General features: G+C 36.4%; 3 protein-coding genes across 3 annotated transcripts; 1 reads left to right on the plus strand and 2 right to left on the minus strand.

Annotated features, from left to right (window-relative positions):
* Positions 1-1,486: 1,486 nt before the first annotated feature.
* On the minus strand, positions 1,487-4,911 carry LOC103956216 (adenylyl-sulfate kinase 3). Its single transcript, XM_009368176.3, has 7 exons — positions 4,724-4,911; positions 4,003-4,156; positions 3,360-3,509; positions 2,996-3,114; positions 2,812-2,896; positions 2,113-2,159; positions 1,487-1,956 (listed from the first exon to the last, which is right to left on the minus strand). The coding sequence occupies exons 2-7, from the start codon at positions 4,124-4,126 to the stop codon at positions 1,855-1,857; spliced, it is 627 nt and encodes a 208-aa protein (XP_009366451.1). The 5' UTR covers positions 4,127-4,156; positions 4,724-4,911; the 3' UTR covers positions 1,487-1,854.
* A 918-nt stretch (positions 4,912-5,829) lies between these two features.
* On the plus strand, positions 5,830-9,242 carry LOC103956215 (J protein JJJ2). Its single transcript, XM_009368175.3, has 3 exons — positions 5,830-6,065; positions 7,893-7,961; positions 8,457-9,242. Exons 1-3 carry the CDS (start codon positions 5,967-5,969, stop codon positions 9,069-9,071), a joined length of 783 nt encoding a protein of 260 aa, XP_009366450.2. The 5' UTR covers positions 5,830-5,966; the 3' UTR covers positions 9,072-9,242.
* Positions 9,243-9,427: 185 nt separating this feature from the next.
* LOC103956213 lies at positions 9,428-10,215 on the minus strand. The gene is made up of 2 exons (XM_009368174.3): positions 9,862-10,215; positions 9,428-9,621 (listed from the first exon to the last, which is right to left on the minus strand). Exons 1-2 carry the CDS (start codon positions 10,042-10,044, stop codon positions 9,523-9,525), a joined length of 282 nt encoding a protein of 93 aa, XP_009366449.1. The 5' UTR covers positions 10,045-10,215; the 3' UTR covers positions 9,428-9,522.
* Between the last annotated feature and the right edge of the window lie 6,579 nt (positions 10,216-16,794).

Here is a 16,794-nt window from a genome sequence, read left to right on the forward strand (position 1 = left end):
GTTTTTGGATTTAGATCTGGGAAGAAAAAGAAATCAATTAATATGTTTGTTTTCACTTTTTTGGTCAATACTTGTTCATTTTCATCAAAAATAAATAATGCTCAGATGACCAAACTTTTAAATTAAATTTATGAATTAAATGATAAGTCATTAATAAAAAATAAACACGATAATTAATACTTACATATTTTTTAAAAATTTGATTACTTTAACATTCTCGTGGAATTGTTTTATATAAATAATACATGTTTCTTCTGTTTGCGAAATCACGTCTTGACTCCTCAACCAAAAGGAAATACATACCTACGTAGAAGTTAGTGGTATCAGATTTTTGGGCATGCTTGAAATTGGCCTTAGAAATGCTAAATTTAGAATTGTTGTTAGCCCGTAGAAATCAATTTTAGAAAAGCCCATTCTAAATATTTTGAACTTTAACTCAATTAGAGCAATAGTTCATCAACTAAAAATTCATTACCATTAGTCTCTCAACTCATCAAAACGTGCAGCTATAGTCCCTCAACTAAAAATTCATTACCATTGACCTCTCAACTTTAATCTAACTAGAGAAATAGTCTCTCAACTTTAACCCAATTGGAGCAAACTTTAACCCAATTGTAGCAATGATCCTTTCAACATAACTCGTTTTGACAAAATTCTGACGAAGTTAACAAAAATGATAATAGCTACATGTTTTAATGAGTTGAGGGACTCCAATTGTAGCAATCGTCCTTCTAACATAACTTATTTTGACAAAATTTTGACGGAGTTAAAGAAAATGACCAGAACTACACATTTTGATGAATTGAATGACCAATGATAATGGATTTTTAGTTGATGAACCATTACTTCAATTTGATTAAAGTTAAGAAACCAGTGTTACAATTTACTCAATATTTTGTTTCTTTTTGGAATAGGATGCTTAATCATCCTTTGAAGTTTTTCTCTTAAACATAATCAGTTTACTGTGTTCTTCCAACTATGATTAACAAATTATCATCAAAACAATCAGAATCGTTCATTTTTTAATTACCATCTAAAGTTCATCTCCTATCTATCACCACTGTAGCACTTACCAATTATCTATCATCCAAAATCGCATATTTCGAAATCTAATAAGTTAACTTCACACACCAAATTAATCCACCAATCCTCAATCAAACTGCATCAAGTAAAGCTCAAAGGAGTTTTGTTGAGAGCATGTAGTTTAAAATCCATGTGCTAGATTTCAATCAAATTACATTGACATACCATCTCATATAATAGTGATTCGTACGACCAACATCCAATCAAACAGATTCATTTAGTGACGGAACATATACACATCACTTAACGTGTTATTCCAAAAGATCCGAGAAACACTTGCATTAACTCTCTTTTTCAACAAAACTTAACCAAAAGATTTGATTCAAAGATCCTTGCATATAATACGTACCAAAGAGTCAAAGACTCATACAATGATCGACTATGCAGGCAGGAGACTAACAGATTGGAGGAATAATCCTTATGTTGTAAATCCAAGGTCAAAATTCGATGAATGGGCACAAGTTTATAAGATGCTACAGAACAGGCCATATGAAAATCTCCAACATGGAACTTCATACCATTACAATTATCAGAATTAGCCACATAAATGTTTTGCTAATTCAAAACGGTGGAACTACCACTCTATTACTTATTAATCTTGTAAACAAAATATATTAACCAAAAGTATGCACTCCTTCCTAGCAAGTAGTTCCCCAATAACGCACAAACGATTGTCGGGGTTGCCTTAGTGCCGGCAGGCTTGATCAAACCAATCATGTTTTGTTTTGAGTGAAATCCTTAACTGCAACGGCTAAGTTGAACAGAGGCAAGTCACTGAACTTGAAGAAATCCTTTCTCCTCCAAGTAGGACACTACTCGGCCTGCCATGGCTGCAGGCATAGGACAAACTCCATTTTCTTGTCCTATTTCTATCTGACAAAAGAAGGGTAAATTTTTCAGTCTGATTTGCATACACAAGGAATGCCAGAAGAACACCGATGATTTTATAATGTCTCCAAACTATACAATGTGTAATAGAAGATACATGCCGACATGGTCATTAGTTTTTATACTCCACCAAATACATACCTCGCAGTTCTCTGGTCGCTCGTAAGGGTCGTCTATTCCAGTAAAACCTGAAATTAGAAACTATTACTGGAAAGTTGACCAAAAGAAAAAGAAAAGACTGTCATTTGAATAGAAAGTGAGACGAAGGTATCTTCAAATTCTCTGTCATACCGCTTAACAACTTCAGTAGGGAGTTTAGCATTACAGATTTATGATTTTCACTCAGAATCACACTCTGCATCAATCTCTTTGTTCCTTTTTTTTTTTTTAATGCCATAATTTTTCACTAAAAGTACGCAGAATCTCAATTCAACTGAAGTGCAAGTTACATAATGCATGACAAATGAGCTAAGCTATCTTTGGAATCCATAAGTATCAGAATTCGGAACTCGCTCTAACCTGAAGTGCAAGTTATATAATCCATTTAAGTATTATAAAGTTCCCTTTGCACTTATAACACATAGCACACGGGAAACAGAATAAAGGAGATCAAGGGTTGCCCTCCTGGTAAGGAAACCCAACAGGATGGACTTTCTCCCTTCTGAATTAGAAGACTTCCATGCATTAACTCATAATGTCATCTCATGTACAAAATCATATTTGGATTCTATATCTATTTTTATTAATTTTATCTCTTTAGTTCCGAAATATGGCATAGAACAACAGTTTGTCCATGCCAATGAACAAATTATAGGAGTTACATTTGTTTCATAAACACACCTTTAATCTTTCCAGCACGTGCAAGCTTATAAAGTCCTTTTGCATCTCTTGACTCGCATAATTCTAGGGGCATGTTCATGAAAACCTGTTAACATGGATGTAAAATAAAAATCAATATTCGTAGTTTAAAATAGGTGGGCCACATTTAGCAGATTATAAGAACAAGAACCATATGGAGTCTTGCCTCAATAAAGTTTGCATCAGGTAACATTGCACGGCAGGCATCCCGATCTTTCTTATAAGGAGATATGAGGCTAGCAATAGAGAACAATCCTGCATCTGCAAACAGTTTTGCTACCTCCCCTACATTAAAAATTTAATTAGCTTATATATTACCAAGTAATGGACATCTCACACTATGGTCAAGTTGACAAAGGCAAAGAATTAAGATGCCAGAGTATGTTTGGCCCCGCAAAGAAAAAATGAAATCAAATAAACATTCTCGGTGTCGGCTATATTATATTGGTTCACATGTCTTATGTGTTATCTGAGATCAATATAATCTACGTTTTCTACCAAAATATGGTTTGTTGCCAAAAATAACGTACCAACTCTGCGTATATTTTCAGCTCGGTCTTCGACTTTGAAACCAAGATCCTTGTTCAGACCATGCCGAAGGTTATCTCCATCAAGGACATATGACAACTTTCCCCTAGAGTGTAGTTCTCTACTTAATGAGCATGCCAGTGTACTTTTCCCTGATTCCAGAAAAGAGTTCAAGAAGCCATTTAGTAAATACATAGACTGCAGCGAATTGAAGAGGGAAAAAAATCAAATTTCTTGTAGCTTTCCTCATGTGTGTGAAGTGTTAGTCGACTTGGAGTGAGTCCAAGAAGCCTTCGGTGTGATCTCATATATTTTCTGATTTTTTTAAGAAACAATAAATTACAAGTGTGCGGACAATGCCACAAACAGGATTGACCGAAGTAACTGCTTACACATATTAAGTCCATACACTTTCATTTTATAAACACTGACAATTTTCCATGCCAAATAATGGCCTGCTATTATATTAGCAAGTTGTCATGCCAGGCAAGGACAAAATGCAGTTATCTCTGATCAAATTTGTTTCTGTCGGACAAAAAGAACACAACAGGAGAAGGTATAGAAAGAAATGTAAGCTAATGACAAATATATTGATTCATGTGTAACTATAAAAGAAGGGATAAGGAAGTCAGTTAAGAAAATAACCTGATCCACTGAGACCAGTAATCCAGACAACACATCCCTTTTGATTGAGTAGTTTCTGCCTATCAACCTTCCCAACCTGACATTCTTGCCAAAATATATTTGTTGAATTGTTCAAAGTCGACATCTATTTCTCTGTTCCGTCCTTCTGAGAGCACTAAAATCATTGAAAGGAAACAAAATATACTCAAAAATTCATTATTTAGAACGATGCCAAAACTTACTAACACTTATTAAACTACAATTAAATTGCAATGAGGATAAGATTAGCTATTTGCAAAAGAAAGTTGATGTAAGCAACATTAGTTGTGTCATACTCTAATACCAAAAAGTTTCCTTCCCCACTTGTCTATAATTTTCATAAAATCCGTTTGCTTTCTCCATATCGATGATTAACCCGTATTACCATTTTGGTTTTCCTCCGTAGCTCACAGCCTCACAGTCACAGAGAAACCGTTAACAGCACAAGTGATCACAATGCAATCTAAAAATTGCAGAAGAAATTGAATTGTCTAAGATCAACAAACCCAATGTACCATTAACATCTGTGATGATTTCAAAATCCATAATAAAATAACAACAAACGAACATGATCCCAATAACTCAATTGTCAAAGCCTACATTACGAGCATAATAATCTACCGACAAATTTAGCATGACCCATCAAACAAATGGCAATCCAAAACCCAGATAAACAGATGGAGAATGAGAAAGAAAATAATACCTGACTGGCGGGTGCTTGTTTATTTGCCTGAAAGAAGAATAAGATGGAGGAGGTTTGGGAGGGATGGGTTGTTAAATGAAAGCGGAAAGGGCAAACCATGCCCCTGTTTTCAAGGCTTCTCCTTTGGGTCTCTGCCTTTTTTTGGGTATCTTGCGGGGTTCAGAATGAATCTGGACGCATCCTCCTCCGTTGCCCATTGCTAGTCTACGTGGTTGCATTTTACCTTTACACACCTGTTGACCATGTAAGTCAATATATTCGGTCGGAGTGGGTCCCCTTTTGCCCTTGTCTTTCCTGGCGTGGCATCTACATACACTGACGTGAGTGACCTCCTAGAAAGCTTGAACTATTCCAAAGTCGTGTACAACTATAAATATTCTAATTACTTGAGTTACAAGTCACTTACATATTATTTAGGACATTTAAAATGAAAGCGAGAGGTTTGGACTCGACTCAAGTCAATGACAAAATTGAACCATATTATTGCTAACCTATTGTATAGCTAAACTTAACTCATTCCCTTAGTGTAGATAATATCATTTGTTAAAAAAAAAAAATTACTAAGTTTTGTTATTTCCAAACTATAGATAGGACTATAAAATAGTTGACAAAGCTTGAACATTGATATGTTTAGCTTATAAAACTCGTGACCTATTTGTTTATAGAAATTTTGTTTTTATCATACAATATTTACGATATTAGTATCGAACTTATTATCAAATGAATTAGTATTATATTTGTCATCTAATGAATCGGTAACAGATTCAAATAAAAAAATTTAAGTTTAGAACTTTTCACTTTCAAAGAGGAAGTGAACATTATTACTAGTTGGCATGGATTAAGAGAGAGTTTTTTTTTTTTCTTAGAACAAAATTAAGAGAAGGATACTAATATGGGTGAGGTTAAGGGCACCCGAAACCGGTTTTATCCGTAACTTATTTCCTCCACTGACCGTGGGTGGGTACAATAGTCATTTTACAAATGAGATGAATCCGAAAGTGAGGACTGACAGTGGGTGGTAGCCGCGCGGACATTACATACATGAACGAAAGATAGTATGGTGGCGCAGCAGCTCCTGGTGGGACCCATCCCCATCAGCGGCGGCAGTGGTGGCCCCGGCGCCGGCGGCTTCTATGGTAATTTCAGTCAATTGTTTTCCCTACCACCATGTCATTTGCAACGCAGAAGAAGAGCCAGAACCCGCACTCGCCGGTGGACCCCACAATCAGCATCGCCAAGAGCCATGGTCAACGCCCAGCAGACCCACTACTCGGTGCTGTGCCTCCCACGCCATGCCACCGCCGCCGATATCAAGAGGGCTTATCGCCTTCTCGCTCGTAAGGTGCTCACTCACTTGTCCCTTAGCTTGTGTTTTCTCTTTAATTACATTTTTGGGTTTGTTCCCCAGAAACCCTAGAAACGACCTTTTAAAATTTTGAAATTCTGTACCTTAGCACTTCATTATAGCTGGGAAAATTATAATTCATTACTTTTTTTAGTGGAGATTGATAGTTTTATCGTGTTTGTGTGGGGCTACTGTTATCGATTTCCAGAGAATCTGTACTGGAGAAGTGTACATTCTGGTGGTGAATTAATTTACATAAGCATGTTTGAATGCTAAAATAATTCATCTTTAGATATGTTAGTGATAACAGTTAACTTTAGTGATCAAATTAAATTTACTATTGGCAGAGATTACAGATGATGTGTATATCAAATTAACTTTACTGATCAAATTAACTTGCTACCAGTCAGTTGCAAGTGTATTTCAACATGGTTATAATTGCTAGAGTTCGGCAGTTAATATGTTCTCGTGATTTAGTAACAACATTCAACTGCGTCATCTTTGGACGCTGAAATACAGAGATGCATTCGGACATGTTAGGAAAATATATCATACATATCTTTTATTTTCTTGTAGTGAGGGAATGAACTGTACCATTTAATAAATATATTTCATTTAATATTTTTGTTCTTTTTTATGCGTTTTCTATGGAGTCTTATATAGATATGTGCCAGTGTAGTGATGAAGGGATATTCATATCCTTTTACGTCAGATGCAGGACAGGTATTTGATACCTGGCTACACTCTAGGTTGGTGGGATGACTGTGAGGCATCGATGCATTTGGGCTATTTCTTTTAGCCTTTTGTCCAAACCTTATATCAAGTTCATCCCTGTGGAATGGATTGAACTCAGATTTGATAGATGGGAATTTAGTGAGAGTTAGAGAGTAGACTAGAGAACTGAAAATTAGTGAGGGGTGTCATTGGTTTATTTGGCATTTTGGCAAGTAGACATTCGACATTCTACAGGAAAGTCCATCTCATAAAGTTTGTTCCAATAAACCAAATTCTACCTTATCGAATAGCATTATAAATGAAAGAAGGGGACTTGTGTAACATGTTATACCTATGAGGAAGAAGGTGGAGAAAGAAGTGCAGCAATCTTATTCACATTGATTTTCAGTGTATGGGCCGTGTATGGAACTTGTGTTGGTAGTTTTTCGGGAGACATCCAACTTCATTACTTGAAATTTTTTTGGGAGAAATATAATATATCTTTACTGTCGTGGTTTTATTTTTCAATCCTTTCATAAATCATTATTCAATGAGGAAAACTGTATGAACACGTGCATATGCATATACAATCGGTCACTCACATACACACCCACACCCTTTTGAAGGTATCCATTGTCTGCTTCAACTTATATTGTCGAACGATGGATGTCTTGTCAAACAGTAACGTGCAATAAATATGCTCCATCTGATTTAGTTCAAAACTGTTGCAAGATTGTGTTCAAGTATACCAAATATTTTTTGGATTCATGTATTCTTTGTTCGTTTTTTTGTGCTTTATTGCTTATAGCTATTGAAGCACATGCTATAATGGACTCTGGGTGTGTGTGTGTTGGTATTTAATTTCCTTACTGGCATGCTTTTATGTGGCCCAAATGGTGAGAGGTACCTCCTGAGGAACCCCTGGACATCCTTAGTTTGGCATCCCATCACACTTTGATTCGTACATGCATCCATAGTTCTTGTTTTCCTCCCCTACTGCATTTGTGTGGTTAGGAGGTCCCACTGAAATTAGTTGTCAAAGAATTTACAGACTTTATGAGGCAGAGGCTCACAACTAAGAACTTACATATTCTTGCCTATGTTTTGCAGTATCATCCTGATGTTAGCAAAGATTCTCAAGCTGGAGAGGTGTTCAAGAGCATCCGTCAGGCGTATGAGGTGAGTAATTACTGATACACAATAGGTGACCTTGTTTCTGTGTAATCTAATATCATAAACTAAGCCTCTTTGGTGTTGGACCTAGGTTAATAATAAGTTAAAGAACCAAGGATGAAACTATTTATTTCAACTTTCAGTGAGTTTTTTTCTTTTACTCTTCATATTCTCTCTCAGGAAGTCCATTTCCTCCTCTACACCCAATCCTCTCTCTTCCCACCCCCAACTTCTACCATGTTGTAGATGCTTTTGTTTTCTTTTTACCAACTAATGCTTTCATATGGATGTAAAACTGGAAGTCTCTTTTTGTTCTTTTGAGAAGACCTTTCTATATTTTTGACATCTATATTGTAATGGATGGTATTTACATAAAACCAAACTTAATAACATCCGTGTCCCATAAGCGTATTGTTTCTTTCTTTTTATTTTTTTTTGCATTTTCTTTTTCATTCATGTGTAGTAACGCAATGACAGCGGCCTCATGTTACCTATAAACAGATTCTATCCAATGAAGCAACGAGGGCTCAATATGACCGGGAACTTAGATTACAAAAAGATACTGGTAGGCAACATAGTGGAAAATGGAACTACAGCACTGAATTTGAAGATGGGGTAAGGATCTATAAGTGGGCTGAAGTGCGGCAGAAAATGCAACGTGAGAGATACTGGGAACGTTATAATGTTAATGAAGAGAGTTCGTCATATGGTAAAACTGATGGAGCATCTGAAGAAGGAGAGCCAGAGCAAGAGAGAGGCTCCTTCAGTGAAGTGCTTAGATCAACCTTCGTATCTCTGTTTCTATTGCAGACATTTGGATCTCGGTTATCTCTCACGTTTAGCAGCCTGATGGCCTTGTTTGACAGGAAATTGGATGCCGGATACAAGATTGGTTATGTAATTGCTTGGGTTTTGGGTGGGAGAGGTGGGATCTTGCTGACTTTGTGTCTGTCGTTTGCAAGTTGGGTTTGTGGGAAAACCAGCAGCAATATGGTTGCTCTGGTGGTGGTAGCCATGTGGGTCGGCTCCAATCTTGCAAAATTTGCACCGCTCCCGCAAGGTGCTCTGCTCACGCTTCTGTACATGTCTATTAAGCTACAAGTTGATTTGAACTAAAAGAAAGGCTGCTGCTTCGTCTCCAATGTGACGCTTAAATGTCGTTCTCTCCCTTTTTTTCTTTTCTTGGTTTAATTGAAAGAATGATGTTGTACATAAGTTATACGTGGCAGTAGTGTAAACTGGTTATTTGGCAACGGATTTAGATGAACAGTTGGATCACTTAGACGACGGAGTATGGACCGATATTTGTGGATTAAATCTTCATTATCTAGCAATGCTGTATTTTGTTTTGGTAAAAGACTAAGAGTGATGCTAGGAAGATAAAAGAGTACGCATCATTCTGACACCATACGCTTGCTTTTATCATCAACCTCCTCGCCCATGAAACGATAAAAATTAGGAAGAAATTAAAATAAAATCAACAAGATTAATCTGCACGGTTTTGCAATTATATACCCTCGATTGGAAAAAGTAGACAAGCATGCTTGTACAATTTGGTAATCAACAACTAACATTTTACTTTGACTTGATTCATCTCCTTGATATTCCTCCACAAGTATTTCCCGCTGGCCATGTCCACAAACACCCAGAAGCCATTCTGAATCATCTGCAAATTCAAAACCCAACATTAATAAAATGAATGAGAGAGAGAGAGAGAGAGAGAGAGAGAGAGAGAAATAATACTTGAATGGAATAATAAAGAACAAAATGAAGGAGGAAATAAACAGAAAATTCTTCAATGCTACGAGCATTGGATGGCGTTGATTGGTTTGCATTATTTGGTCCCGTGAATCCAGACCATCCAATGGCTGCGTAGCACCAAAGTGGAACTTGGAAATAAACATACAGTTTTAAAATTGAATGCATCTTCTTCTTGTTTGGGTGATCCTATAGCATTTTCGTTGTTAGTAGAATCCAGCTGTGAGATCATCATGTCGGTTCCGTCGGGAGAAGAACAAACCGTCCTCCACGCGAAGTATCCTGCAAGGATTGCTGAGAAGAAGACCAAGATGAACCTTAGAGGACACATTTGAATTAATTTGTACGAGAGATAGAAAGAGAGGAGAGAGAGGGGTTGGGATTTGGATGAAGCTCTGAGAGACCAAAAACAGAAACCCTAACGAAGCTGCTAGTTGTGTTTGTAAGGAAGATGGAATATTAGAGAACCAAAAGAAGGAAAGCCTTTGCTTTTTGAAGGTTGATAAATTTGTGATGACATTGACCTGAGGGAGGGAGAAAGTGAAACCGCGTTGTTGGCACGTACGAGGAGAAGCTTCTCTCTTCGTTTTACTTTTTCTTGTGCATATGTTAGGTTGCGTAATATCTGACGTGGGACGACGTTGTGTGTGTTCAAAAGATATCGAATTGTCAATGGTGGTGGGTAGCTAGCTGGCTACCTGCCGCTCCTCTCCTCTTATTCCTCGAGTTGTCAAAGGTCAACGGTTGTGTGTATCCATGCCATCCTGGACATAGAGATAAGAGGTGTGCGGTCCACTACTCCCTGAGGCGAGGTCAGTCCAGCCAGCCGTCTAACTTCATCTGATTTTGACCTGGTTTATTTTACTTTGCAATCTTTTTACTCTCAAGTTACAAATTTTAACGCATTTTACTCAATCTCACCGCCAAGTTTGCCTCCCAGGTTTTTGCTTGGTAACTCAATTCGTCCATTTTTTACTTATTCAAGTGCAACTTCGATCATACGTAGAAATAAGATAATGTTATAGACGTAGAGATGGATGAAAAATGGCTCACCAAATGAGCTCCATATACTCAATAATAGCATGATAAATTCCCCATAAATAATAACACTTAAATTGATTTCGTTCAGGAGATCTGGTCTACTGTGTAACAATTTGTAGCTTGTTTTTGCAACTTTCTTATAAAACTAAAAATGCTTTTACATACCTTTAACCACAAAGGGTGCAAAATGTAGTACGAGTACTTAATCCTCATTCAAACCTCATTAAGTGTCTAGGATTGAGTTTGGTTGGAAATAATTTACTAGATTTAATATATGTTGAAGGAAGAAATTGGTGCAACTTTCAAGTTGGGCCAATGAAATTAAAAAGGTCACGTCACACATTTCATATTTTGGCCAAAGATATTGTTTGCTCCCTAAATTTGCCATAGGCCTCGCGGGCATGCCAGGAATCTACTCAAACATGAAATTGGCGGGGTGCGAGCGTGCCACTACTATATGCCGCTAGTAGATGGGTTTTGAATGATTGAGGTTGCGCCTGAGTTCGACTTCTTACCAAGAGATTGTGTCATTGAGTGGGAGTGGCTCAAATCAAGGTTCTTTCTTTGTCTTAAAGATAAGGACTTTACTTATATGGAGAAATGTAACAGCAACTAAATGACAAGGTTGCTGGAAATGTAATGACATAGGAAAGTAATGATTGGAAATGAGTTGTACATAAATGTATTTATTTAAAATTGAGTGTAGAGAGATCAGATCCACTATTTAAATTGGCCATAGCATGTAGCTTGGGAACCATAGGAGGAGGTCATTCATGTTTCACTCCAAGCTCTGTCCCTCTTGAGATTTTGGTATGGACGACATGCTTGTGTTGGCAGGGAAAAGCGTAGGAGCTCTTCTCTTCTTCTTTGGGCTCCACGTGAGGTGTGAGTTTGAGCCCCCGAGCATAGGTGTTTGGCCTTTGATAGCCATAAGCTCCATCTTAGCCGTTATCGGTTTTGATAAGTCGGCTTGGTCTCCTACAACCATATCCTCTTTCATGGAATTTTCATTGATCAGGGCTATTTTTGGGCCTTCACCATTATGCAGATTTTGTTCCTTGTCGGTGGTGGTAGGATGGGTTTGTTTTGAAAGGGAAACTTGATGTACTTGATCTTTAAACTTTTGCATACTTTCATCAAAAGTTTTGTAGATTGCATTCACCCTCTTCCATACCTTGGTCATCTCTTCAAATTTGGTGATTTCTTCATGAAGTTTAGGAGAACTCCGTTGGTTTGGCCATAGTCCCATTGTAGAGCTCCTCATTCGAAGGATCATTATTTGGCATTTCATAGATTGGCTCTACGTGCTCCTCAAAAGCATTTTGAAACTCAAAGCCATTTGTTGGCCTATCATAGTTTTCATAGATAAGATTGTCATCAAAAGAATAATAACTTTCATCATAGCCATAAGTTGGCCAATCCTCAAGATTATTATTCTTTAGTTGATAGCCATTAGTTGGCCAACAATCATATTCCGTGGGACTTGAGTATTCTCTAGCCATGTACCCATTAGTTGGCAGCTCATAGGTTGGCTCCATGTACTCATTCGTATAGCCATAGTTTGGGCATTCTTCAACATTATCATCCTCTTCATACTCCGGAAAAGCTTGTTGAGAAAAACCATGAACATAAGGATTGTTCATGATCTAACTCCATATAAGGATCCCACTGGGCGTGCCAAAATGTTTGCTCTCTAAATTCGCCATGGGCCTCGCGAGCATGCTGGGAATTTACTCAAACATGAAATTGGCAGGGGCGAGCATGCCGCTACTAGACGGGTTTTGAATGATTGAGGTTGCGCCTAAGTTCAACTTCTTACCAAGAGATTGTGTCATTGAGTGCGAGTGGCTCAAATCAAAGTTCTTTCTTTGCCTTAAAGATAAGGACTTTACTTATATGGAGAAATGTAACAACTAAATGACAAGGTTGCTGGAAATATAAATGACAGAAGAAAGTAAATGATTGGAAATGAGTTGTACAAAAATGTATTTATTTAAAGTACAAAGCATTCTAAGTACAAAGGGATGCCAAATACAAGGTTCGAGCTTGTTCCCGAGGGATCAGGCAATATTTGGTGGTTTGGGGAATAACTTTGAGGGTGGTAAATAAAACTACAAATGAGATCGATACTACCAGTGAGCAGCAGAGCTAATAAACAAGGAAAACAAAGGATGCTTGGCTAAAGCTAAATGTCTACAAGGAGATTGATGAGCTAATTTGATTGGTTGTTTGAGTGTCCATAATCCTTGTGCCTCTGCTTCTTTATATAGAGATACGAGAGAGCCCATTGTTGAGAACATTGCACTTACCCGAAAGAAACTTCACTACTAGCTTGCTTGTGAAATAATATTAAAAAGGGGAACCTGCATTTCCACCACATGTTTTTCACCACATGTCTCCACCACTTGCAATAAACTAATAATTAAAAGAAGCAAGTTGGCATCTTTCACCATGTATCATCTCACAGAATATCTGTGTGTCTTCCAATCACTTGCAATGGGAAAGCATGCAATTGTTGATTAAACAAAGCTCTTGGTAAACCTCCACCACCCAAACAAAAGAGGAAAGCAATATTATAATGTCAAACTACCCTACTTGCAGCCAAATATCTTTCCAAGTTAGCATTTCTCCTAGATAATCCTCCAAATGACATATCTTGCCCGAACCAGCCCAAATAAGTAAAATTAAGCACATTTTAGGTGCAAACAGATATTCATTTGAATCATTGTATCATGCCACATACAATGATTCTAGTGAATTCTCTAACCTATTGCAATCCATTCTTGACACCAAAGCATGCGCGAGTTGAAAGAACGAGAACTCTTACCTGTATTTGTGTTGCTCTTAGGCTCGTTCGGTAAGCAGAATAGTAACATGAGAGGTTTAGACTTATCCAATCCTCTCCAATCCCTCTCCAACCCTCTTTGATAATCAATTCCAATTGTGTGGATAAAACGAGGCCATCAAGTACTATTTAATTCATTCAACCAAAAATATGTAGCAGTTTGATTGAGAAATGAAGAAAATGGTCGAAAAAATATAGGAGTTGGGCTTGCATGCATGTGACTCGCAAACTCAAGCATCCATCTAAATCTTGCGAACCAACCCAAATTAAGTGGGTTTCAACAACTTTTATTGCATTGAAGAAATCGTTTTATTTGAGTGGATAGCATGTTAAAAGTACTACACAAATGTACTTAGGCGTACCACGTCATCCATATGGTTGAGGGGTTAGTAGTGCTTTCGTACAAAGTGAAAAAAGTTAAGGTTTCACCGTAAAACTAATTGGTAATATGTGAAGTAGCTCAATCTCTTATAAACTCATGCAAGGTTTATTCTCTTATCAATATGAGACTCATTCTCAACACGAAGCCCTCTACAATTACATGCAACTACCTAGGAATCCGAATATCCATGATTTGGTCGGTAATGCTAAGGAGATTATTTATTTAAATTATATTTTGTAAACTATATGACTTGATTAGTGATGATTGAATTATTACTTAAATGTCAATTAACTTGTTTATTTTCAATTAGTAACACATCACATGCTTTGCAAATTAAATCTAAAATGTTGATATACCTAGCATTATTCTTATTTGATTCATGGGATAAATTAACGATCAATAATTACGTTAAGAAGATGATTAATCTCATTTGTTCTTTAATTTTTGAATGATTAAAGCAAGACTTCGTCAGCATATAAAGAATCTTAAGTGCTACTCCAAATGGATGGAATCTATATCTTGTGCCTCCTTAGTGGGGAGGTGCTAGTTTTTGGTAGACTCTGATTTGGATTTCCATCAAAGATTCTTTCTTACTAGTGATCCCATTGTCTCACCAATATTTTGAGCCCATTTTATGTTTGCCGTTGATTTATTAATGATTAGAATGTTAAGTTTATACTCATACGTCTCAGATAAAAAGCCTAGAATGGAAAGCGATATTAGAAATCAATCACGCCCCAATTTAGAATTCCATCATTTTCTAAATTATTGTTATCGTATATTCCAACTCTCTCCCTTTTCTCTCTTCTAGAAACTATACGTATTTCTAGCTGTTATGGCTTAAGGTTAATTTATAATTTTCTTGTCAACTTTTTGGTTTCATTCGCAAATCCAAAAAGTAAAAGATAAAAAAATAAAAAATAAAAAAATAAAACTCTTTGGACAGCATGCGTAGGAGTTGGGGTTATTCGATCAACTTGGTTATATATAAATAGGTTCCGACTCAGTAAATGAAAAATGAAATGGGGAACAAATTCTCAAATTTTGACCCCGACTCATGGGAACTAAACACCGAATCAATCTCTATTTGCTTTTGATATATATATACACACACACACACACACACACACACATATATATATTTATTTATTTATTGCTATTCACATTGCGCGCGCACATATACATACATACATACATATATATTTGCTTTTATCTTGTTATTTAATAATATTTTTGAAGTTTAACCAAGAAAAAGAAATTATAGGAGCGAGTTCCCCTTCCCTACAAATTTATAAGAAGGAATCAATGCACAGGCACCACTAGACTGATCAATTAACTTAAGCAGCAAGCTTCTCTGAGATGGCTAGGTAGGGTTCATAGGGCTTAGTGGGAATGCTTCTTTGATGTCTTGTTTTTATCTCTTTATCGCTTTAATTTGTTGGCAACAAGGGATGTAAGAGTTTGGTGTATTACGCAGTGGATTCCAACCTTTTGACCCTCGGCGTCCATTCTATTTCTATTGGCTTCACTTAATTTCATGCCTTCTTCGTAAGCAAAAACAAAAGCACTTCATCCCCCATCCTAATGCTTTAGGAGAAATGTTAATGACACTCTTAAAATTGGAAGTTTTCATAAACATTTTATCACCTCATTTGATACAAAAATTGACTGTTAAACTGTGAGGTAACAAAGAGTCCGTGAAGAATCTAACTTTTGAGAGAAGTCCCCTTTAGCATTTCTCATGCTTTATACCCCATTATAAAAACCACTTTAGTTTTTTATATGTATAATATAATTAAGAACAAAATACTACTCAAAAGAAGAAAATAAAAACACTTGCTCTCTGAAAATTGTGTAATGAACATGATATTCATACTAATAATCTGTGACAATCAAGAGGGGATATAAATAAGTGGAAAAAAAAAATGGTTATCTTCTCTACATGTGTACCAAAAAAAAAAAAAAAAAAAAAAAAATCATATCTAAATAGCTGTCATAGTTGGCCTCTAGAAAGTAGCTAGCAATATGCTATCATGTCAGAAATCGTGTATTATTTGCTTTTGGCCGGTGATTATATTCAGCCTAATGACCTATATCTCTACCTTGCTAGGCCAATGATTATATTCAAATGTCTAGTAATTCAGCTTGTGGCCAATGATCATTTACGAAATTTGTTGTGTTGGTGAATAACAGTGCATTCACAAATTTGCATATACGTGTGTGTACCAAAATTTCAATTATATAAGGATTGATCAACTCTAAAGATTTAATTTTGTAGCAAAAATGTGAAACTCTAAAGATTAAATTACGTTCTTAATTATGTGTTGAATTAAGTGTAAAAATGTGTTCCTCCCTTTATTTTCCTTAATAATTTTAGGACATGTCCATTTGACGTCATGTGCATGCGCATGTAATAAAGTTGCAAAAACTCCATCCTTACAACATTTTTCATACTGTATTTGTATTATCTCTCTTACAGGATGTGATCTACATGTGTTGATGAATCTTACCCTTATGAAAGAGATTGTATAAATATGATAATTGTAGTGTTACTAAGTTATAATTTTGTTTGTCTATTATCATGTAACACGTATGAAACATCATAATAGTCCAATATCTAGGCTTCTCTATATGTCAAAAACTTGATGTTTAAAATATAAATTGATACTATATGACAATGGTTCGTGGCCAGTGTGATCCATCAATTGCTATATGTTCGTATACGACAGTTACCGTTCGATCGGGAGCTTTGTTTCATTCTTCACCAAAACAATGAATCATGGAGAAATACATGAAGGGAAATATTGGGAAGA

The sequence above is a fragment of a genome, unplaced genomic scaffold (genome assembly GCF_019419815.1).
Source record: "Pyrus x bretschneideri cultivar Hongxiangsu unplaced genomic scaffold, Pyrus_bretschneideri_v1 Contig47, whole genome shotgun sequence".
In the NCBI taxonomy this organism is placed as follows: domain Eukaryota; kingdom Viridiplantae; phylum Streptophyta; class Magnoliopsida; order Rosales; family Rosaceae; genus Pyrus; species Pyrus x bretschneideri.